Raw genomic sequence first — 25,779 nt, forward strand, 5'->3', positions numbered from 1 at the left:
TGTCAGCGAGCAGAACTGCTGCTGCCATCACAGCCTCCAAGGTCAGAAACCAGGGAACCTACACCACCCCATGGAGAAAGCAGCTCTGGACCCCGGGCTGGAAGACAGCGAGAGGTGGAGAGCACAGCACAGGAGATGTTCATGACAAGACAGAGCCTCTACCCAAACTATCGGACAGATTCAGGAGCACGTGCTCCCAGCACGTACTGGGACACCAGGGGTAAAACACGCAAGCCTTGCGGTCAGGGGCAGGGCAAGACATTAACAGGTAGCTGCGCTACCAGAGACAGAAGCTGGGACAAACTCAAAGCAGGAAGATCAGCGTTTGAAAGAAACTGCCCATGCTGTTACAGTAAATGACTTTTATTTTTTAAAAAATGAAATAACCGTGAACATATTAACAGGCCTGCAGGTGGCACTACAGTACAGCTGGATATAAGGTAGATACATTTCCCCATGTACCTGGACAATGAATCCATTGCATCAATGCTGACATTAGTAAATTCTGAATACAGTTCTATCAAGCAGGAACATTTTACTTAAAATAGTTCTGGACAAAGTTGACACTGAAAGTTAACTTCTCCTTCACTTTGGAAAGGATAGATGTTTTCAGCTAGCACTGGCATTGGGTGAACTATTGCCTGCAGTCACCAGTGCAGGGAGAGATGTACAACATCTCCACATGAGAACAGAGTTTATACTCCTTTTTACTTCTCATTCTGAGGAAGCAGGGTGGCATAGGGAGAGGGGGGGGAGATGGGTGAGGAATATGGGCAAAGAAGGTGGGGTGTCAATTTCTATTCACTCTCCTTTGGCTGTTTTTGTGCTATTTTGGACTGCTTTCTAAAAATCACTTCTTGATTTTATTGAAAGGAAGACTAAATGTAATGCGCCTTTCCTTGTAAATCCAGGAACAGTTGTGGTACTTCAAAAATACTAAAAATATCTACTTTCATGAAATATTAACTGTTTCACTACAAACCTAGTTTTTCACTAAATACACAATTCTCCTATTTCTGGAGTCTCCTGGGGAAAAAAAAGTGGGTTCTCCCTTTATTTCTGCAACTCTACAGTGTATAGAGAAACGGCTACATGAAGGGGAGTGCAGAGAATAGCTTTATTCTTTTCCTTGGCCTGTATCTCACATGGGAATTTTGCTTAAATTTCTGCAATTGGGCTACTGCTGGTCACACTCCGTCAGCAGCTATCAACTAAGACTGCAGTAGGACAACCCACTTCCAGCACATTCCTTCTAACTTCATGGAGACTAACTAGGCATGAAGAAAAAAACCATCCACACTCTTTATACCATTTCTAATCATAATATGCAGGAACACCAAGTGGTTTCCATGTTCTTCCAATTTGCAAAAGGCCACAGGAAAGGGACATGGCACCTTTCGTTAGAATCTGGAATTCTGCATGTAACAGTGCGACCTTCCATTAGACCTTCAGTGTTGAGGCAGCGTAGAAAACAGTGGCTGAAGAGTGTGTGTAATACTGACCACACCAGCTCTTAGTGAGAAGCCTCTGCTCCTGCAGAGGCAGTCATGTGCAGTCCCTGTATATACTGTGAGCGAAAGGCTTACTTCACAGGGCATTTGGAATTAGCAATTCCTATGATCTAGCTAGTTTGGATTCATGAGCTTTCAGTGTGCCAACAGCATCTTTCACTGCATGGTAGATAATGTTCTTCACCTGTAACAAGAAAAAAATAATCAACTTCTACAGACTAACAAGGAGACTCATACATACATTCCTAATAGCAAGTATACACACAAAGTATGTATAACCACTGCTTCAGGATATTAACAGCACAAATTTTAACTGTCAGGGTTAGAAGACAAATACTTTAGACACCCGCACTGACTTATGAAATCATTGTCTGGTCACGCAGCAAACATCTGTTTACTCCTGTGATTTTAAGATACAGTCTCTCTTTCATGAGAGCTAGGAGGAAGTACACTATGAAGTCACATGTGAGAGTTTATTTTGACAAAGTCTTTGTGATGTGAATCACTTACGGATTCACATGAAATCAAACCCAAAAGGAGCAATAAAATCATACAGTTTAACCCTATGTAAATTAAGATGGTGCAACAGATCATCCTGTTGTCTTTGTGTGGAGGCTAGAAGTTCTTCTGATTTGTGCATTGTCCAGAAAGGCAAGCAAGATCAGAGATGAAAAAACCACCAGTACTCCCAGCAATCCATTCCACACTTAGCTATTTAACAATCAAAGCTCTATCTCATTTCTGATTTTTCTCATCTAAGTTGATTTGAATTCAGTTTCTAGGTACTGAACAGAACAATTTAAATTCTGAGTAGCTTAATTGCACTTGCTCAATTAACTGACAAGCATCATCATTTTTTCCTGATGTACGTATGATCTTTCTTTTGTATCATTTGTGTGACAATTATTATAGGTATAAAAATACATACAGATTTTTTTTCTTTTCTTAATAATAAGTGTTACTCATTTGCAACCTATTCATTTACAGAAACACTTCCATATCTGCACCACCACAGCCGAAGAGGTACTGTGTTAGAAGCTGGATCCCCACAATGAGAATTGATCTACTTCTGCTTTCCTTTAGCATCCTGTGCAAATCCATATCGAAATTTACAGCAATTTTTCACTGAATTGTTTGAGAAAATTAATATAAGTTCTGACATTCTTGGGTGACATACTGGAGAATGGCTACATATTGACTGCTCACTTTTGCAAGAACAGCCATTCTGCAGATCTCTCCCCTCCCTCATTTTATATGCATGTGCTTACTAAGACACAAAAAAGGCTGTCAACAAAATTTGCGAACTAAACAGATACTAAATTGTCAGGAGCACACACAGGTGAAATCCAAAAAACTCCTATGGTCTTCTCTCTGTAGAACTTACTGTCTTCTATACAATATAGTACTTCAGTGCATAACAAGTTCTGGGCATAAGTATTAGTTTAAACAATCCTCAAACCACTCATGCTCAAATCACTTCCTCAAGCCCAAACACATTTGATTTTCCTGTTTGGGACTAATTTAGAATCATAGAATCACTTAGGTTGGAAAAGACCTTTAAGATCATTGAGTCCAACCATAAACTTAACACTACCAAATCCACCACTAAAACCCTGCAGCAAGCAAGCCTTCACTTTCAGAGCAATTTTCCTTTAGGCAATAAAGGAACAAATACAAGTGTTCTTGGTCAAATAAACATCTCTCTTCAAAACAAAGCACTGCTTTTTCCTTTTTAATAGGGTACTTTTTTCTGCTACACTTCACTATCATTCAGGATTCAGCCATTTAAAAACTTATTAATACTGACACATACACTAGTGTAATGGGGGAAGTTCTCTGGAAATTCCAAAGTTTATTACTAATTTTTTTTTACATAATACTGTAGACATAGATGTATTAATTATTTTTTAAATACTTATTAAATTACAGCCTCCAAAATCGTGGAGAGTTGTTACTTTTTCTCTAAATCACTACCCACACATTTCTAGTACTGAACAAAGCTGGCAAAACACAGAATGTATTTAGCAACTGCTGTCATAAAATGGTTACCTGCAGTTTATCCTCATGGTTTGTATGAGTATTAGAGAGGTGCCTGAACTCCTGGGTCAGACGGAAGCAGTGCTTCACATGTTCTGGAGATACAAAATCTTCTGCCACTTTAATGCAGCTGTACAAATTATGGACCTAAAAAACCCCACATGAAATGATAGATACATTGAGATTGAATGAACCATACAAACCCCTCCAAAACCCCACCACTATGTATGTTAGGTTCTTCCACATTTACTCATCTCCAACAGGAATTGAAACCTATCTGACCTCACACAGAATTGTATCTAATCTTAAAACGAGAACAAAATACACGCCATCTCACATGTTCCCTATTCTCCCACATGCACTAGTATTCCCTGAAGCAAGTTCTCTGCTCTTTCCCACATGTTTTTGGAATTCTGTTTCCTTGGCTGAAGTTTCACTACACAGAAATGTTTCCCCACTGTTCACCCTGATAGATTTTTTTTTTTTCCTTCATTCCATCCCAGTACTGTACACATCATTCAGGTATTTATATAAATTGTATTAATATAATGACTAAGATCCATACAAATAGTTCAAATAATTCAAATAGTTCCGGTAAGAACTGCATGCATAGTAAAAAGGAGCCTAAGTCAGTGATATTAACAGTTATTTTGAAGTTGCAGTTCTGTTGTGCCTCAAATTCAGTTATTTGTCAATACGGCCTACAGTTGACATACTTACCTGATGGGGAGCACCCGCAGGAATGAACACAGCATCTCCAAGGAACTGCACTATTGCCCAGCCTTGTACACCATGCTCATCGTAGAGTCGCTTACGTAAGGTCTGGTCCAAGTACCAACTTTGGTCGTGAATGGGGTCATGATCTGGGGGATTTTCTTGGCCTTGTTCTTCTCCGACCTAGGAGGTGGGGAAGAAACCACAAGACAGCATCTTGACATTGCTGGTTTACAAAAAGCTCAGTACCAAAAAACATAACAACTAAACTATTTCAAGGTAGGACATTACTTTCATTAAGCTCATTTAGGTCTTAACTACTGACATGTGCATTAGTAAGAAGATTCCAGACCAGGCTGTAAACCTGGGAACCTGGTAACTACTAACGTCCTCAAAGACAGCACCAGAAAACCTATGTACTTGATGTTGATAGCAATTTGTATCATTCAGCTGCTGTAAGCACGCTAGTCAAGGGATCCTGTAAGCTCAAGCCACCTTTTGTAGTGAACATACCTTCCGGAGAAGTTCCCGTATCTTTTCAGCATCCTTGGCAGCATAGATGTGCCACAATGCTCCAGGTTTCTCTCTTCCTTCATGGATTCGCTGCTTTGTTACATCATCAGCATCTCCCTCATCAATTGTTTTCAGAACCTCTGAAAGGGGAATCCACACAAAAGTGGTGCGGTTATAAAGCTTCTGATTTTTGACATACAGAAGAGGAAGGAGCATTTTGAGCAGCTAAATCCTGTCACACTGCTACTGCAAATGCTGCATCATACAGTGCACTTCCTAAGCGCGTCAGGCTTCATCTTAACAAAATTCAGGAAATGTGTCAACTGACAGCTAATCACAAAGCTCAGCCATGAATTCAAACTGAACTAACCACAATTATTCAATTACAATGAGAAGAGTAACTTATCACCATTTCTCCTCCTTTCTTGAGGCAGGTATCTAATTTCTAGCAAAACTCTGCTGCTTCCACAGCTGGGAACCAATGAAGCATTACCACACTTTCAAACACATGCTGCAGATGTATTTAGTAGCAATAGCAAACTGCCTTGTATATTTGGGTTATATATCATAGATATGACAAACTTAAGCAACAAACAGTATAGTCTTCTTTCTCTCACACACAATAGATTTTTTAATGGACAGAAAACAGCTTTCCTCAAACATTACCATCATCATGGGTCCCTTCCCCAACAGGAATCCCAACATACACCATGACATTAACGGCATCAGACACATCCAAGTGCAGGTTTGTGGTACCAACTCGCCTGTCTTCTGCAGTAATCAGACCTACAGAGTGTAAAATAAAATCCTATTTAAGCTCTTATACAAATAACCTGCCTGAAAGATCTTTCTAGAATGCTAACTTTACACAGCCATAAGAGCAGAAACCAGTGTCAAAGGGCAGCTGAAGCAGTTACATTCATGTCATGTGTTGCGTAAGTAAAAGGTTTACTGATAACTACTATTTTTATTTGACAGGAAATAGAAGTAGCAAATATAGTTCACCCAAGTCAACAAGCGTTTTAAAAACAAAACCTGAAAACAAAGATTGCTTCATGGTTAACATCTGTAAACAGTCCTTTTATTTAGGTAACTGAATATCACTTTAAGAATCAAGCCTCAGTCACAGTTTTTCTATCTTAATGCTTTAAAACGCTAAGTACATGAAAGACTTTACCTCGCTACTGAGAACTTTTTTCCACTACACAGCCAGAAAACAAAGTCATATATTTACAACCAAAATACATTTAATAGGCTAGAAAAAAATACTCTTATTCACCACAGACAGAATTACCGAGTTTATATCTAGGCCTACCCTTTAATTTGTTTGTAAAGCATCTATGAGTAAAAAGATATAAAACTGGTTTTGAAGACAGACCTAGCTAATTTTTTTCTTTTAACTTGAAAAGAACAAAGTGTAATAGCTTCTCTCTTTGGACTAAGACCTACACATCTAGAAGGATCAAATAGTAGAGGGTTATAGTCTATGCTAAAAAAAACCAACAAACATCAACACTCCCTCCCCAAACTCTGATACAAAGGAAAATAAACTTTGACATTTAAAATGAATTCAACAAAATGAATCCATTGCTAATTACAAAGTCACGTTAGCTGTCACCGATTACCTCACTTCTTGCTGCACTCCTCTATAATGCTTGATTACATTGTGAGCTCTTTGGTGTACAGCCTTCTTATCAAACTTACATGTCAAGTAATACATAAACCAAAACGTTGAACACAAACACTGAACAAGCTGAATTTGCCACAAATCCCTATTTTTTTTTAAACTCTTATTTGTGATGTTATACTGCTCAAAAAAGCAAAATAACCCCATAAACACTTTCTCAGAACTGCAATGTAACACTTGATAGCTTAAGTCTAATACACATTTGGTTACTAAGCTAAAACTTTTTTAAAAAAGACAAAACAATGAAAAATCTTTCACATCCTCAGGTGAATTGTTTAACATAGCATTATCGATAACTGGAATGCAAACCCTTAAAAACCTCTGCACCCCTGTCCCATGAATATTCAAAGAGAACTACAGAAGTTGCATTAGGGTAAGTTTGCTTCCAGACTTGCTTTGTGAGGCGGCTGCAACTTTCTCATCAGTATCACTTGACATTTTCTAGTATATACAAACAGCAACCACTTTATGCTATTTATCTTACTCTAAAGCTGTTAAAGTACTTACTTCCAAATCAATCTGTTGTCTAAAATTATCCTGGAACTTTAACAATCATTTGTTTTAAATTGAAAGTCTCCAAAACCTGCTTTTGGCCACAACATCAAGGTCAGTACATTCAAGAACTGAAATAACTCAAGTTGATACAACATGAATGAATTGTTCATATATCCTCCACACTCTACCACACTGACAATCATTTGAAACATTAATGCTTCACAGCCCCACGCAGGGTATGTGTTCAGACAAAGGTTTCCTCCATTTGTACACTATTCACCTACTATATAATTGCAGTCTTAAGAGGACAAAACTATCCAATTCAGGTAGCTGAACATGGTGACAGTTGTCTTGCCTGTTGTCTGTGCTCTGTGTTGTTAGACACCAATTAAGAAAACTACACCACCTGGTCAGAAACATGACCACACAGACCAAAGTGCCCAGAAGCTGGCTAATTTTCCTCTCAAATCTATCAACTGCTCTCAAAAAGATATTAAGTTCTCCTTGAATCCTGTATCAGTATTGTGCTTATTATATGTATTAAATAATAACTATTTGCAAACTTATAAATGCATATCTCTTGGAAACCACATGGCAAAAAAGGGCACATCTGACAGAGGACTAGCATAGGAATAGATCGCAGGACCAATTGAAAAACCAATTACAGCGTGCTCTAGGATAAGCATTGAGTTTTGATTAATGCCACAGCCTTGCATATGCCCCAAGTACAACAGTCACAAAACTCAACATCTACAGAGCTGTTCTCACATACCATAGGCATTGTACATTTTGGGACCCAAGTCAGGACGGACAAAATAGCTTGGCAGCCTAGAAGCCAAATTCAGTCTGCCATCCCTCTTGGTATATTCAGGAAGAGGAAGATTTTCCATCAAGTCCTCAAACCTAGAGAGCAAAAAGAGAACAAGGGCATGTTTTCCTCCTATAGCACCTACAGCAGTCCTGTAGGCATTGATACTAAGGTTTACTTACCTTGTAGGCATCATATCTCTAAAGTCCTCCCCTGGAGGCCAATCCTTTAACTTTAGTACCATTGGCTGACCATCATCTGACCTGAGCCGTTCTGCAAGAAACAAAATAAAATTTCTTTATATAACATCTTTTTACCACAGCCCATTACCTTGTTTAAGCTCTAAGTCTTTTGTACCAAGACTTCTTGAATAAGCACAGAAAAATGGATCTGAACTTTTCTTTGGGCATCTAAGCATTATCATAGTAGGAGAGTGAGAGACAGAACGGGAGAGAGATGTATATATCATTACCTACAGCAGAAGTTTGACAGATCTTGCACAGCTGCTATGTTTTAGAATAGTTTTTATTCAGCTTTGAAAACAAGCTTTTCCAGAGCATTCTCCCTCACTACTTCTACCAAAGTCTAAAGGAGTTTTGTGTTTCAGTTCAAGAGGAGTGGTGCTTCTATAAAATTCAAGTTACTGGTTCATGCTCTGAAATCAACCCTAACCTCAGTATAAAAGCAAGAAACCACAGTGCACCACACTCAAAAAAGCTAAACAGCAGGTGGTTACTGAAGAAGACAGCCTTTAATTTTTTCAATTCTTTGCTGGAGAGACTCAAATTAGCAAGGTGCCAAATTCAAACATTTGTCACTTCAAGAGTTGTAGGCGAGTCCTGACTGGTAACAGAGAAAGCTGGTAGCATAGAAAGATGACATTACATATGCAACAGCAGATGTACGATACGACAGCACTGACCACATCAACTGCTGTTTTGCCTCTGATGTTACAATGGCTACAAGAGTGTATCTGGAAGTGGTACATGGAGCAGCTTAGAAGACTCAGCATGACGTTCAGAGAGAAACAAAGTTCACTCTTCTACCAAATTCTTCACAATTTGACATAAAGCCATCAGCTGGAAAACAGGATGTACCACAGTCACCTTCACATCCCCTCTTCCCCAGAGGGTAACATCCTTCACCACTTCCTACCTCACCAAGGACTGTCAGCCAAACAAAAAGCAACTAACCTTACCCAGACCTAGCAGAGCTGCTGACAGCACCAAGAGAAAGCATGTCCAAGAAACTAGGACTTGGAGACCTGTGAATCACAGCTGTGTTATATATCAACAGGCTACAGAAGACAGCCTTAGCTTGCAATATAAAAAACTCATTTTATTGAAATTAAAAGGAATTAAGAACTGCAGATATGTAAACAAAAGCGACTGATGTAAAGAAAACAAATTTTGATGAGCTATAGATTTTAGAAAGGCAAACTGAAAAGCTCAAGGACTTGAATTTAAAGATGTTTCATAACTTCCCGTATTCAAGATTCTGAACTCATCAAGGATATTTGTTCCAAAGAGAAGAAACTTGTAGAAAGGTTATTCAGAAAGGACCGAGTGAAGAGCTACCAGGAGGAAAACACACAGATCTGATAAACTACATGAAATTGGACAAAAGTCAGAAAACACCTGGTCAGCAAAGAAAAGCAGGTCTAAGAAGGATCAAAACAAAAAGTTAGACCTGCTCAAAGTCCACTTAGAACTCAAAGATATTAAAAGTCAACAGCACAAGATTAAAACTAACCAAAGTATCAAATAAAATAATTAAGGGATTATCTCAATACCATCTCCATATTCAGTGGCTGGTTTACATCTCTTCAATAACTTAAGGGGGTGTGGGGCGACCAGCCACATATTTGTGAAATCTAAAGTTCATGTAATGCAGAGAAGACAGAGGCATCATACAATTCACAGTTTTCACATGACTTAGTGTGTGAAATCTCTGGACTATCAGCAAATAATACTCTAAGTTGGGGAGTGCATATGGCTGAAAAACACTACATAAAATGTATTTAAAAGAAACTGGCAGAAGTGATCAGGTTTTCCAACCTGTACCTCTAACATTGCTCATATGAAGTGTAGTAAAGGCACTGTCTAAAAGAAAGGCAGCAGCTGATTTTGCTGAAAGGAGCGTATCTGTCTGGAGACAAACTACAAATAACATTTCTCAAAGATAACTTGACCTACACAAATTCACTATTTTCATGAATGACCCTAGCACAGAAGTGAAGAGTTTGTAAAGTTTCCTAATTACTGTTAAAACACAGAAAGACCACACCATTATAGCCTTCTTGGCCATTCATTTCTGAATAATAGCAGAAATAGTATGAAATTTAACAGTACGAAATACAAGACACTGTACTTGGAACCATATAAAAATAAGTCGAAAGTTGAGAGCTCTTTGACCGGAAAATGACTAGGAAAGGGAATATTCTCGGTCTACAAATCTAACATTATGTTCACTGTTGAACAAAGATTCCATTAAGTCATCTAAAAGGTCACCGTTTCTGCTATGTACACATCGCGGTAAATACAGAAAACGTTTTATACACAACACTAAAATCAGCAACATTGCAATGAACTGTCACAACTCCATGTCTGTAAATACAAGACCACTCTGATCTATGTATATACAATCTAAAATAGAGAACTCTACTTTTCAGTTATATCCCCATAATTTTTTACTGGTTATCTTCCACATCCACACTTGACAGAATGCTTTCTCAAAGAACTCGAGCATTAAGTAATGTGTTATCACGAGATACACATACAGCATTGCTATTCGTAAAACATATTAAACTTGGATTTGTACTCACAGATGATCTACTACAAAAATAATTCACAACGTCAAGTTTACTTAGTTGATATATTCCACCAAGTCTGAGTTTTAGCATCAAAAGCCTCAGTCTGTTTTAGCTCTGCAGGTTCCCTTTAGCTTTACAATAAAAGTTGAGGTTGGGAAGAGAGTAAGAGTAGTCAAATTACTTACTGTCTTAATAACTGTAACTGATGATTGATTTCACTGAGGAAAGCGAAAACAAAAGTAGTTTCCCATGAAATGGATCATCTTTTGTCACATGAAAGTAACACACACAACATGCTATAGTAGAGACAAAGTTTTCTTGGGCAGCCCTGCCTTAATCTTCACCAATAAGGTATTTTCTAGGGTGTGCTACATCTAAGGAGCAATGGCTTCTTTGGATGAGACTGATAGCTATTTGGGAAATTTTTATTTATTTATTTATTTAGAAAGTAGGTGGAAAAGGAGGAAGGTAGCAAGACAGACTGCTCAGTTAAACTAGTCAGCCATAGGTATTACTTACTAGATATTATCTCAAAGCCATCCCAGAAGTCACGCACTTTCACGTCTGAAATTATGGCACAGTTCCTGCAGTTCACCAAATCTACATCTTGATCTCCAAATTCCAGGCTGAAAGCTTCTGGTTTCCAAAGCTCTGACTTCAACTTCTTATGGACACCAGATACCAGCACGGGCTGAGAATACAAAGACGAATGCTTACTCCACCATAACCAAATTCTTACACATGCAGCCAAACTTATCTTAAGAGCCGAGACTCCTGGCTACCATCACACAAAAGACACCACAAATCTATTTTCATCCATGTCTGGTTTTTGTGCACCACATAACCAGAGTCAAAGCAAACTTCAGTTCCGGGCCATGTGCAGTTGCCCTAGAAGTGGTACTGGATTAGACTTGCTAAGGCAACTGTATAGGTCTACAGAGCAGGCACCGGCAGCAGGGGTGGGCTCTGTGAGATGTGGCTGGGAGCTGCCCCATGCTGGGCACAGATGGTTCCACCTGGCTCCAACAGACCCAACGCGGGCCAAAGCTGAGCCCATAATTGATGCTGGTGGTGCCTCTGTGATAATAAGAAAGGGTAAAAAACATTCCACAGCTGCTGAGGCAGGGGGAAGCGAGAGAAACAACTCTGCAGACACCAAGGTCAGTGAAGGAAGAGGGGGGAAAGAGGTGCTCCAGAGATTCCTCACAGCCCACAGAAGAGACCATGGTGAAAGCAGGTTGCCCCCCTGCAGCCTGCGGAGGACCCTGGTGGGGCAGGTATCCCCACTGCAACCCACGGAGCACTGCCGCAGAGGGAGATGCCCTGAAGGAAGCTGCAGCCTGTGGGAGCCCACACTGGAGCAGGCTCCTAGCAGGAGCTACAGCCCTTGGAGAGATGTCTGTGCAGGAGCAAGTTTTCTGGCAGAAAATGTGGCCCGTTGGGGACCCACGCTGGATTGGTCTGTTCCTGAAGGACTGCAACCCATGGAGAGGGCGCACGCTGGAGCAGTTCGTGGAGGATGGTATCTTGTGGGAGGGACTCCACACTGGAGCAGGGGAAAAGCATGAGGAGGAAGGAGCTGCAGAGACGAAGTGTTATCAATTGACCACAACCTCCATTATTCTCCATTCCCCCTGTGCCGCTCGGGTTCAGGGGGAGGGAAGGGGTGGGGAAGGTGAGGAGGCAGAGTCAGAGGTGACGGAGTAAGGCTGAGCCTTTAGGAAGAAGGAAGAGCATGTGGGGGAAAAGTGGTTTTAGCTTTGTCTTTGTTCTCCACCATCCTACTCTATTTTTAAAATGGCAATAAACTACTTTTTCACAAGTTGAATCTGTTTTGCCCATGACAGCAATCGCCAAGTGATCTCCCTGTCTTTACCTTGACCCAAACTTTTCCACCTGATTTTCTCCCCCTGTCTTGTTGAGAAGGGGGAGTAAGAGAGCAGCTGGGTAGGAGTCTGGCAGCCAGTCATGGTCAATCCACCTGTGGAAGTACAGTGGGTGTTGAGTCCCACCACATCTCTTTTTTTTAAGCACAAATGCAACTACCACTAGAAACAGCATTTATAGTAAAGCCTTCTCACATGAAATTTTCATATTCTGATATGAATTTTTTAACTATTTCACTCATGCTTTATGTATAATCATGGATCATCGTTAGTTCCGCAGGACAAAAACCAAGTAGCAGAAAAGTGGCTGTTCACTTGCTAAAGAGGTTTTAAGATGTTTAGGCTAACCATCTATATACATTCCACACCAAGATTTGAGTGGCCTCTCCCCATAAATGCTGGAGTCATTTGCGAAACTGACAACACCAGGAAAAGGTATTTTCCAACACTGGCCAAGACCCCATCAGTTCCTCTCACCCTGCAATCTCTAGAGAGAGTTGTAAGACCTGAGAGAAAAGGAAAAGAGGGTATGAAATGAACTTACACATGGACTACCCCAACTGAAGAATTCTTGGTTTAGTAACTGCTACCTATGCTCAAATGACAGTTCACATTGCTATGCAAGTTCGAATCAGTTCCAAGCTGTGCCCTATACATTAGCAATGATCTGAAAGTGGATCTTTGGTTTATTCACGTGAAGAGGCATGTGAATTCACATGATAGGCAAAGAGACCTACAGAGCTATAGACAAGCAACTCCAAAGTTATGTTGCTTAAAAACACTCCAGTAACTAACCACCACTTCACCTGGATTGCCCAATGGCCTCTAACAGGACTAGTGTCCATTTTATTCCCTAAGTGAGGACAACTATTCATTCAGAAATGAACAGAGAAAAAACCCAAACAATTTTGGGGATAACAGAAATGGTCTTGGTTTTCAAATACAACGCAACATAGCCCTGAAGTTCTAGAAGGCAGCAATGAAACCTCAACTGCAGATGAGTGAGGTTTAGGAAAACAAAAAGAGGTTGTTACTTTACTCCTGCCAACTTTGGGGGTGGGGGGAACAAACCCACAGAACCTGAGAAACAGTCAGGTTGGAACAGATCACCCTCACACTAAAGTAAGCGTTGCAGTGTTTTCTCACCTTCAGGTTGAACTTCCTGGTTTTCCATTTGCGCCCACTGCCCCTTGCCCTGTCAGTGGGTACTGCTGAGAGGACTCTGTCTGGCTCCCTCTTCCTCATTCCCTCTCACCAGGGATTTACACACACCGACAAGATTTTCTCCCCACACTCTCCCCAAGCCTTCTCTTCTCTGGGCTCAACAGTCCCAGCTCTCTTGATGTCTCTTCATATGAAAGATGCTTCAAGTCCCTTAGTCACCTCTGTGGCCCTTCACCGGACTTTCTCCAGTAAGTCCATGTCTGCCTAGTACTGGGGAGCCCAGACCTGGACACAGCACCCCACGTGTGGCCTCTACTGGGGCCAAATGGAGGGGAAGGAGCACTTTGCCTGACCTGCTGACAACGCTTTTCCTAACACAGCCCGGGATGCTGCTGTCCTTCTCCGTCGCGACAACATGTTCTTGCCTTACAGTCACCTCCTTGTCCACTGGGATCCTGAGGTCCTTCCCGGCTAAGCTACTTTCCAGTTGGCTGGCCCCCAGCACCTACTGCTGCGGGGCGTTATTCTTCCTGAGATGCAGGACTTCACATGTTCCCTTGGTGAGCATCACGAGATTCCTCTCAGTCCAACTCTCCAGCCTGGCAAGGTCCCTCTGAAGAGCTGCACAGCCACCTGGGGTATCAGCCATTCCTCCTTGTTCTGTATTTTCTGTAAGCTTGTGGAGGTCCTTAATGAGGATGTTAAATGGTACTCAATACTGACACCACGCCCGCCGGGGATGCTGCTAGTGACTGTGATCACAACCCCCTCAGCATGGCATTTCAGTCAGTTTTAAATGCACCACACTGTCTACTTATCTAGTCTATACTTCATCAGTTTGATGACACTATGACAGTGTCAAAAGCCTTATAAAGTTAAGATAAAAAGCATCCAAGTGCTCTCCCCTCACCCACCAAGCCAGTCTCATCACAGAAGGCTACAATGCAGGTTAAGTATGATTCAGCTAGCATTGCCGAGGCCCTCTTCTCTTCAGAAGCGTAGCCCATGGGATTGTTCCAAGTAGACATATGAAAAGGTGAAAGTCTGCTCTCCTGAAGTCCAGGCTTGTGATTCTGCTTTTTTGCTTTGCTTCCTCTTCTCAGGATCTTGAGCCAAACCCCACCATCTGACAGTCACCGCAGCCAAAGCTGCCCCTCACCTCCACATGGACAACCAGTTCTTCCTCTTCTGCAAGCACGAGGTCCAGCAGAGCACCCTTCCCCAGCTGGTTCCTTGATAAGCTGTGTCAGGATGTTGTCATCAATGCACTCCAGAAAACTTCAGGAGTGCTTGTGACCTGTTGTACCATTCCTCCAGCAGGTATTAGGGTGGCCCCATGAAGCCAAGGAAATGTGACCATAGGGTTTCCTCTAGCTGTCTGAAGAAGGCCTTACTGCTTTTTCTTGATCAGGCGGTCTGTAGCAGATACTTGCCACAATATTGCCCGCATTAGTTTGCTTGCTGATCCTGGCGCATAAATGGCTCATCATCCGTTCCTGCATGGTTTCATGCATTCCAGCTGTTCCCTCACAGAAACAGAAATGCTCAACTCATCTTCCTGGCCTGTCATTCCTGGACCATCCTTCCGAAACAGCCTGTACCCAACCCCTTGCCATACTACAGTTGATAAGCTATCCCACCACTTCCCCATCATACCAATGAGACTGTCGTGCAACTGCACCCTAATTCCTCCTCTTTGCTCCTTGTACTGTACGCGTTCATGTACAAGCACTTCAGAAAGACACCCTGTCACGTTAGTTTCCCAGAAACAGTATGAAAGCTTTCCTTGCAATGCTGTGATGTACACAGTTCCTTACTTACATGCATACGCTTGAGATGGATATCTTTCATCCCTATTTTCTTGAGTATGAGATTTCATCTGTTCACATCGCCCCAAACTGCTTGCTTGCCAACCTAATCTACTAATTCCTTTCTTGATCACTGGTCATACTCTCCCTTCCCTATCATTCCTGGCTTACAGGTCTCCTAATCAGGTTGGCTAGGCTGCTGGCAAAGATGCTTTTGACATAGTTAGATGGATCCCATCACTTGCAAGCAGTCCTCAATCCTCAGAGAGGTTTCCAGGACCACAAAACCAGCTGCGAAAACAATGGTTGACATGCAGGATCAGTCCAACCCTCTATTCCTCACCAGCAGGATTAAGAAAACCACCTGGGCCCCATGGCCTTGACCATGACTCCCAGAGCCATACAGTCACTCTCGAGACTGTCCAGGTCTCCCTAGCAGTATTGCTCATGCCAATATGGAAGAGCAAGCAGAGGGTAAACGTCTGAGGTACAGATGAGCTTTGGCTGTCTTTCCACTGCGTCCCAAATGGGAGGCCCTGACAAGCAGCACACCTCCCCAAGATGACAGAGCAGATACACTGATCCCAAGTTTAAATATATCCTCTGATGCCAGAAGGAATTGTAACATTAAGGCAATAGAAAGGTTTTAATCATATTCTATGAAAACCTAGGGATCACAGATGAGGAGTAAAATAACTACCTTTCACAGGATGAGTGGAAACTGCTGCCAGGTAAGACCTTCAATTTGACAAATTTTGATACCTGCTGTATTCACTTGACTACTTGAACATAACAAAAAACCCAAACAACCAAAACCCCCAAACCCAACAAACTACTTAGCCTAGTAGAATCTTTCCAGTTATTAAGCAGAGACTTTCTCATGGAAAAAGGAAAATGTTCTCTCTAGTGAAAAACAAAGCTTGGGTTGCAACATGAAAGGATAGTGGACTTGGCTAGTAGGCATTTTCTGCCAAATCTGCTCATAGGCTACAGGAAGAAAACAAATAAAAACATCCAACAACACCCCAAATCTTCAGTATTTCAAAAAAGGAAAGCCTAGCATGAAAATTTAGAAGAGAACAGGTTGCTGTAGGATAAGAATCCTGACAGTATCCCCAGATGAAAACCAACCATGTTCAGGAGACTAAAATGCTCTTGAAGAACAGCTTCAGAAAGAAATAATTCTATGATCTCCCAGTGAATTCTAGGATAAGACAGAGTTTAACTTATTTCTGACAATTTCCAGGACAAAGAACTTGGAAAATCTTGCTATTTCTGCACAACACAGAGTGCCATCTGTTATCCAGACATTAAGGGAAAAGAACTTCCTCTTTTAATGATTCGGGATGCTACTGTGACTAAGATCTTCATATGGCTCAGATATAGTGTCCAGTGTATTCATTATGCTAGTTTGCAACTAACCTTTTCCAGCCCACCAAATGGGAAGGAGAAGACTATTTGGGGGATGGTGGTGGAATTAACGTTTCTTTGATTTCACTTGTAAAGGTGCAGCTGGGAGGTACAGGAAGATGTGAGCCAAGGGAGAACTGTGACAGAGCAGAGCTTGTTGAGATAATCTCTGCTTGAAGAATAGCCTTGTCAAGACAGCAATGCCTGCTTGGGTCACCTGCTCTCTCTTGTGCAGGAATGAGAGAGGTTCAGTTAGATTGCTTTCCACGTTCCAGCAGGAAAGTCAAGTGACTGCAACACCACTGGAGAATTCTTGAATGAGCAAGGGGCTCGCTTAGTCCATTGCTGTGCAAGGGGTCCTCTGAATGATGAAGTCATCCAAAAGCATCAATATAACATCTTGGGGTGAAGCCTAAAATAAGAGGGCAATACAGACTGCAAACCGCATATTTGACAGAAGATTGGTAATCACATCTCTAGGTTCCATAAGGAGTCTCTCAGGATTCATTAACAGTCAAGAGTCCCACGGCCATATGCAGCATCTTGCACCCGGTGATTAACCAGTCTCATTTGCAGAGAAACCAACAAGCACATCTTTTGTAAGTATTCCTAAAATATTTAGGATCTTCCTCAGAGAGACAGTATTATTTTCTAACAGAGAGAGTTAGGAAAACTATCACAGTATACTGAGCAGAAACTAAGGAGCACTTTGCCAAGTCAGGCAGATGACTGACACCACAGCACTACAAAAGAACACTCTGAAATCCTTCGTAAATCAGAAGGATGCAACAGGTTCAAGGGGAAGGGAGAAGAAGAGAAAAAAAAAAAAAAAAAAAAAAAAAAAGACCTCCATGCACTCCAAAAAAAATCAGGACAAGAAGATAACTGCAATTAGAGGGAAAGTTGGCCATACCAGCAGCAAGCTAAGCTTTACTCTGACAAGCGAGGGCGTGCTGCACAGTGGCCTCTTCCACCTATTCGGAGCTGGCTAGGGGAGTCAGAAACAGGAACTGCTAACTCTGGCGTTGGTGGTGCCATACAGTTCTCTCCACAGTCCTCACAGCTAGGTGCTAGTTATGCTTGTGCCCAGGGGACCCAGAGAACATGCAGTCCCACGGGACACACTAAACTTAACCGAAAAGTACTCTGCTTCTGGCAGGAATGGACTTGAGTGCCAAGAGGAACATGCAGCCTGATCTGCCCCGCCATCACAGCTCAGCAGGCCCATGACTTGTGAGCAACCACGAGCAAGCATGGAAAGCAAGTGCCAAGAGCATTGGCACAATGACAACAGAACAGCTGACAACAAGGACTTATCCAGAAAAGATGATGAAGGATGTAACTGTCTAACATCAATGGTCTCAATTCTGAGTAGTCAGTGAAGGTAACAGTGCCAGAGGTCACGGCAGAACAAAGTGCCAAGAACACAGTCTGAACACTGATGGACATCACATTCTGTTAGAGCTATAGGTGCACTTCCTCTGCAGCAGCAGCTACTCACATATTTTTTTAACATTCAGCTTAAAGATTCACCAGGCCAATCTTAGTGACTCTCTGGAGAGGTTTAACCTGTAGCACTATGGATTGAGATCTGAAAAAGCGGCTACACTGGCAGCAGGTCTGAAGTCCAGTCTCTTGACTGAAGGCTTAACTGGCTGATGACCCCTCCAGACAATCCAAGAGTGCTCAATACACAAGATGCAGAGTTCAAAACAATATTTGGGTAACAACACAGTTTCACAATAGACTCTAGGCTCAGGATGAGACACTGCATCAAGTACACCCAATATTTCAGCAGAAATTCAGCAGGAATTATACTGCGTGCAGCACTTTTATTCTTGTACATGCTGCAGCTGGAGGGAATGGACCTTTCCTTGAGGCTATAAAGCATCGAGTATGGGGTAGATCCTAGGATGCATGCAGGAAATCAGTGGATTCATTGCTGGGCTGTAGTACAGCAGGTTCAGCACAAACCACACCACACTAAAACCACTGTCACAGCAAGCACCCTCATAATGGTAAGCTAAGAAAAGCTCAGTGTGCAAGAGCACATGAGCTCGAGTCAGTACAACGTGGAGCAGACAGGGCCGCCATGTCACCTGTTTATAGCTCTACAGCTAGAATCATTGTTCTTTGTATTAACTCAGGAGCAACTGGCCAAAGTCTGAATAGACTTGTCCAAGGTACAGGTTAAAAATTCGGGATACTTATAAGCAGTGAGGGCTGGCTATTTGTCATCACCCACCTGGCCTTGTTTCCAGCACTCCCTGAAGATCTTCCAGTTGTTTTTGTTGCTGGGATCATGAAGGCAAAGGAGTCTACCATCACACAGCCAAGAGTGGGAAGTGTGTGGATCCAGCACATTTAAGCCCATTACCATTTCCTTCACCTCTCTCTGTGTGTCAGCTAAGTTACTAGCTCGTTTTGCAGCATCGGATGTCTTCTTATTTTCCACCACAGAAGCAATGATATGGTCTAAGAAGTTAGGCAGGCTGGCTTTACCTTTGGCCCCCTAGAAGACATAAATCCAGAGGTAAGTTCAGTCTTGCAACAGCATACATACTAACACATATCTGCTCTCATTCAGGTTTCTGTCACAAGACATCTTGGTATCAGAAAAACAGGCAATAGTAAACACACCAGCTCAGAGACAGACATGTATCCAGTAAGAACAGAAACAGCTATGGACCTGTTTTATAACAGTAAAACTTAAAATAACCAGCTACAGGCTATCTAGAAAAATATTACAGCAAATAATCACGGAATAGAAAACTTCTCTAGTGTTCTAAACTCTACTACTTTAATAGTAAAAATGGTTCATACTTGAATTCAGTAATATCTCAACTCTATTTCCCCATTTTCCTCATTCCATTACTAAGAAGGTTAATTCAACCCTGGCACAGGCAAGCTGACCAACATGGGAACGTTAAGTAAGCACGGACAGACAGAGAGGAGCAAGCAAGTACTTCCTGCATGTATAATGTTAACAGAACCATTTGAGGACAGCCTCACTGGCTGTGGCGTCCATGCTCTGCTCCTCAAGCGTTGTTTAAAATTTGGGAAAGACTAATGACAATCTTTAAAAAAAAAAAAAAAAAAAAAAAAAGCCGCCTGCCTATAGCAAGATACTTAAGATACTAAACATATTTCATACATCCAAGAGAACATAAACACTAATTGGATCATTACTCACAAGGCATCTATGGGAGGGGGCAGGGGTGTGATAGATTTCTGGCAGCAAAGGGCTTCTCATTCTAGCCAAAAAAATAATAATCCATTCCCACCCCCCAAAAAAACCCCAAACAAAACAAAACCTCAAACACCACCCCCACTTCCCCCTAAAAAGCCCCAAACCCACACAGCTACTGGAAGCAGAGTGAACAGTAACAGTGAAAAAATATTACTGGAACAACTTTGCCATCTTTAAAACTAAATTAAATTTCAATAGAAAATTTACCATATGTAAAATATCAATCTAAAACATAACACTATTCATAACTGAAGATATTCATTCAGTAAGAAATATTAATGGAATTATAGAAGTCTAGGTCAGAAGGAAGACCTAGAGATCATTTATCAGAACTTCCTGTTGAAATCAGGTTAAGTCACTCTGGGCTGGGTGAGACTAACCCCTAACTTCTTGTGGAAGGAGATTACATCACTTCTCCACCGCTTGAATGGAAAGTAAGAATTTTTTTGTTATACCCAGATAGAATTTCCCCTGAAACAACTTGTATCCATTGCCTCTTGCCCTGTTACCACACATCCTTGTGAAAGAGTACCTCCATATTCTCTACAATAACCTTCAGATAATGGCAAGATCAATCAGACCCCAAAAGCATTCTCTTCTCTAGGATGAAGAGAACCAGTTTCTTTAAGTACCCTTTGTGTGTCAAGCTCCCCAACGTTTTAATCATGCATCATGACCCTCCACTGGACTCCCCCACATTTTTCAGTGTTGTTCTTCAGGTGGGGAGGCCAAAACTGGAAACAGTGTTCCAGGTGTGGCCTAACAAGCGCTGAGTGCAATAATCCCATTCCTTGATGTGCTCCAGCTGTGCGCTTCCCAGTGCAGGCCAGGGCAGTCTGCCTTGGCAGCTGCAAGGGCGCAATGCTGACACGTTCAGCTTGCTGTCCTCCAGGACCATGGCTCCTTTCAGGGGGGCTACACCCCTCCTAGTCAGACACCAGCCTGTACTGCTGCTTGGGATTATATTATTTTTCTACAGTCTGTCTTACCCAAGTAAGAATAAATCATAACATCATCCAATTATGACAGTCTTAAAACTGTACCTTTACACTGACTCTCTGCAGGCATGAAACAGATAATACGCAGTGTAACTACTACAGTCAGTGCCAACTACTCTTCAAAACAGAATATCACTGCTCCAGAAACACCCAGATGATTCTCTTCATGAGCAGCAGTCCATTATGCCTCTCAGTTTGACCAACACAAGTGTTGTTTCTCAGGTATGTTTTGTTCATTTTATATGAAGCATCCAGGCATTCAAGTGGGGGGTTGGACCAGAGTTCCCCACAAATTCTTTCAAATCTAAATTACTCTGTGAAGACCAGAAGTCAAGGAAGTAAAAAAATTCTATTTCAGAATAGATCTGATTCAATGCAGTGAGCGAACGCATGGAGATGCGGGGATGGGGATACAAGCTGAGACAGACCCTCTCGAGGCTTGAAAGAATAACTTGTTTTAAAACAAGTGATCACAATTTCTTTGCCTGTACTCAGTGATGAGAGGGGGTGGGGGGTGGAAGTATTATTGGATTCATCTTCCTATAGTAGCACTTCCTATAGTATTTTCCTATACAGCTGTACAGTTCCCGCTACCAAAAACAAACTACATGAACTATTATTATTAAGGTTCCATCTTTCCAGCCTGATACAGAGGGGAAAAAAAAATTCTGCTGTGAGACAAGCCATTTCATAATCTTCCTCATTCTATCTGCCTAAGCTTTTGGGGAAAGTATCCACCCAGAGCAGCTAAGCCTTGATAAATTCCACAGAGTCTATCTTTCTCTTGAACTAAATGCTTTCAACCATTTCAAATGTCATTGATTTGTTAAGTGGGTTTTTTTAAGGTTATTTCCTCCAAAATGGATTAAAGAGAAACAAAATATCCTTATTCCAGAACACACACCCAGAAATAACAACTACACCTTACATTCATATTCTATCTTAAATGCCTTTCAAGGTAACTTCTTTTTTAAGAAACTGTTTTCCTCATAGGTTTTTCTCTTTTATTTGTGGTATGCTCTTGCATATTTTTAAAGATGTGGAATTTAAAGTGAGCTTTTATAGGGATGCTGATTATCAATTAAACAATTTAAAGGCTGTATTTTAACTCGTGTTCTTGGTCTTTTGCAAGGAACAGCTTTTCCACAGCAGTAGTAAACCAAACCACAAACTAACAGCATCAAAATTTTCTACAACTTTGTTGGGTGGTGAATTTTGGCAAAATATTGTGTTTGTTTCAACAGTTAAGAGTAAGGTATACAACACCACTTAGATTAAAACTGTTAGATCATTATGAAATTCTTCCCTAGAAAAGATATTATTGAAGGAATACAAAATTATTTACCGTAGAAGCTGCAGAGAAGACCGGAGGAAAGGGTATTCCTGTGTCTAATGGGACCTGAGGAAGCTTTCCTGGCCCAGTGTGCAGCAGATCTCTGAGGCTGGAGCCTTCAGCTTTGTTGCTAGATGTCACTGGGCCCAACAAGAGGCTATTAAACAGCTTTGGGGTTAGTGGGGAAACCTTTGTACTGGAGTTGAAGGAATCCAATCCAAAGGGTGAATGGGATTCTTTATTAAGCACTGACCTCAGTGATCCTGATTCTGCAAGATAAATATCAACAGTGGGGAAGAAAAAAAAGAAAAAAGACAAAGTTCAAATGACCATAAGTTCTCTGAAATTATTTGCTCTTGCATTAAATAGAATATTAACAGAATCTTGTGGTAAAGGTAAATTATCACTGCAATGGTGAATGCGACATCTCAAATAGAATCAGACATCATATACTACAGGTAGATTTTACCCTTCATATGCCATCAAGGTTTTGGATAGCACAGCAGATCTGACCTGAAAGTGTCTGATACACAAGAAACTTTGTAATAGACTCAATTAAAAAAACATTTCCTTGGCTTTCTGAATTAATGCTTCAATATGAAATATTTCAAATTTTAACTGTAGTCAAAATATTACAGTGACTAAGCCCTGCAAAACTAGTGAGAATCACAAATACATCACATCAACATATAAATTAGTTCTTGCTAGACATATGGACAGGAATAAACCCTGTGTTAGTCATGCTACCTCTGACAACTGGGAGCTGCATTCTGTAAACAGTTATTTCATCCTAAGAATCACACTTAAACTACTGAGTATTAAAGAAGTTCTGATCTATCATCTGACCCTCCAAGTGGACCCTACTCTTTCAATTCTCTGGAAATACATTATTCACACAGCACACAAAACAGCTTTATTTACTCCAATAGTTACGAAGTGACAAAGCTGCATCTGAAATGAATTCTTATCATTTTACATCAGGATATCTTATTACTTAGAAAATAAATACAAGAACTAGCACTGAAACAAACTGGGAGTGACAAGACAGTATTTTTATCTTCAGCCCTATCACCATCTTTCTAGCTTTGCATATTCCTAAGCCTGTAAAAGAAAATTGGTTCTAAGAAGCAAAGGAAGAAAAATGACCATGTTCCTTTCCATTTAGGGCTAGGCACTAGCCTGCAACCAAGCAGTACATTATCATTTCTCTTTTAATGCCAGCTCTGGAAGGCATGTTTTCTGCTCACCTTTTGTTTCTTCTTTTGCTTTTTGTGTTGCTAAATCTGCAAGCCAGTGTAAGGCTGATGATGGAGCTGTTTCTGGACAAAGTGGTCTGTTAGTCTTTGTTTCACCAGTGTTATTGGTTGGTAATGTCTCTGGTTTTGCAGATTCATCTATCCTACTATCAATTGCTTCAGATTTTGGAGCTGTGTCCACTTCTAGTTGCCCTGCTCCTGCTGTCCCTGCTCCAGTGGAAAAGGTGCTCTCGTTTCCAGAGACTGATGCACTAGGATTTACAGACGGAAGCTAAAACAAAAACATAAAACAACTGCTAAATGTTGAATAAAAGGAAGAGTTCAACTTGGGAGCCATTTCAGTTATCCGATACATTGAGTTTTGTTTGTTGATTTTGTTTGTTCCTTTGCTTTAGGCACACGGTAGAGTTCCTCAACACCTATGTAGCAGCAGAGTACAGGAGCTTCTCCTCCGTGTACAACAGACCTTGCATCATGGTGTGAATTCTTACCAGGTCATCTTTTAGTTGTCTTTTAACACAAGCCTAGGCTTTTCAGTTTCTTCTTTTACAGGACTATTTGTGTAAATGGTAACAGAACTACGGTAACTCTAGAATCAGCATAACCTTCAGGACCCATAACAAAATAAATGCACACATTGCAAGCTACTCATAGTGGTTTAAGATACAGCTTCAATATGAATAGCTTCCAACTCAACTTCTACATAAGAGTCTTAGCACAAACATCCACTTGGTAAACAACAGTTGCAGCACAAATCCCCCAGAAATGTCCCACAAGATTCTTGCCAAGCTAAACCACTCAGAAAACATATGGAGAATATAAAATTTGTGTTTCCCAACGGGTTAGCCTAAAGGATCTAACGTTTTAGTAGATCTTAAAAATGTAATGTCAAACAAAGTAATTTCAGCCTCAAATTACATACCTGTGATATTCCATTAGTGACAGCTGGTCTCAACACTGATTTGTTCTGCCGGTTAATACATGGACAATTGGCTTTAATACCCCATTTGCCTCGTGCTGCATGAACCATGTCTCCAATGTTGTAAAGCGCTAGAAATAAAGTTAAAATCTTTAGTATCACAGGTAAAGAAATATAAAACCATCACCTTAACTATAATATAAATTCAGAGGGGTGTTTTGTTTTTTTTTAATTGCTACTACTAAGTGTCTTCAAGATCACATGCTGTAACAAGATACTTGTCTCTGAATGCTGTGCTAGCACCAGCTTCGTGATGTCACTGAGAGGCTGTCAAGCCTGGCAAATGCTACAGATCATCATATGCTCCTATTATTCCACGTAGGGTCCGATGATACTACAAGGCAACTTCAAACCATCAAAAGAGACTGCATATCCCTTGGAGCAATGCTAAAAGGAGCTGGAGCACAGGTGATGGCCTCCTCTATCCTCCCAGTAAAAGGAAGGAGGTAACGAACGGGTGAATGCCTGGCTGCATGGCTGGTGCCATACTCAAGGCTTTGGCTTCTATGATCACAAACGTAGCTTTGAGAAGCCAGGTCTCTTGTAAGCTAATGGGATTCACCTGCCCAAGTGGGGCCAGAGAGTCTTTGCCAACAAGTTGGCCAGATTTATATGGAGAGCTGTAAACTAGATTTAGGGAGGGAAGGGGATGGAGATTTGAGCAACAGAGAAAAGCCAGGGGCTGCTGATGTATTAGGAACCAACAGGGAAACACCTGTGAAACACCTCAAAGGAATATGGTCACGTTCCTCTCAAGATGTGACAAGGCTCACAGCCCAGCTGAAGGGTCTCTATACCAATGCACGCAGCATGGGTAACTAGCAGGAGGAGCTGGAAGTCATTGTGCAACTAGAAAGCCATGATCTAATTACTAGTGCTGAAAAATGATGGGACAAACTGCACAACTGGAGCACTGTGGGAGGGTTGCTCTCTATGTAAAAGAACGGATTGATGGCAAAGAGCTATCTTTAAAAAAGAGTGAACAGGTTGAGAGCTTAAGGGTAAAGATTAGGGACCCACAAAGGAAACCTCGCTGTTGGTGTTTACTACAGGGCACCCTACCAAGGGCAGCCTCTTGACAAAGTGTTAATTCAACTACAGAAAGCAACAAGTCTGTG

The 25,779-nt window shown here is 41.3% G+C and overlaps 1 protein-coding gene across 3 annotated transcripts in view; it reads right to left on the reverse strand.

The window, feature by feature from the left end:
• Nucleotides 1-347: 347 nt before the first annotated feature.
• The window catches only part of KDM3B (lysine demethylase 3B), a 67,514-nt gene continuing 42,082 nt past the window's right edge, over nt 348-25,779 (reverse strand). For 2 of the 3 annotated variants that reach the window (XM_080397812.1, XM_080397813.1), the window contains exons 13-24: nt 24,605-24,732; nt 23,674-23,953; nt 22,439-22,695; nt 19,091-19,357; nt 11,097-11,268; nt 7,948-8,038; nt 7,730-7,860; nt 5,442-5,561; nt 4,776-4,915; nt 4,269-4,445; nt 3,561-3,695; nt 348-1,695 (exon numbers count right to left, since the gene is read on the reverse strand). In XM_080397812.1, coding sequence (XP_080253938.1) covers nt 1,615-1,695; nt 3,561-3,695; nt 4,269-4,445; nt 4,776-4,915; nt 5,442-5,561; nt 7,730-7,860; nt 7,948-8,038; nt 11,097-11,268; nt 19,091-19,357; nt 22,439-22,695; nt 23,674-23,953; nt 24,605-24,732 — 1,979 coding nt within the window. In that variant the 3' untranslated portion in view covers nt 348-1,614. Of the gene's footprint in view, nt 1,696-3,560; nt 3,696-4,268; nt 4,446-4,775; nt 4,916-5,441; nt 5,562-7,729; nt 7,861-7,947; nt 8,039-11,096; nt 11,269-19,090; nt 19,358-22,438; nt 22,696-23,673; nt 23,954-24,604; nt 24,733-25,779 lie in introns of those variants that run through there. The other variant, XR_013929819.1, reaches the window with a different exon arrangement.

This window comes from Falco punctatus, assembly GCF_963210335.1.
Source record: "Falco punctatus genome assembly, chromosome: 8".
NCBI classification, from domain to species: Eukaryota; Metazoa; Chordata; class Aves; order Falconiformes; family Falconidae; genus Falco; species Falco punctatus.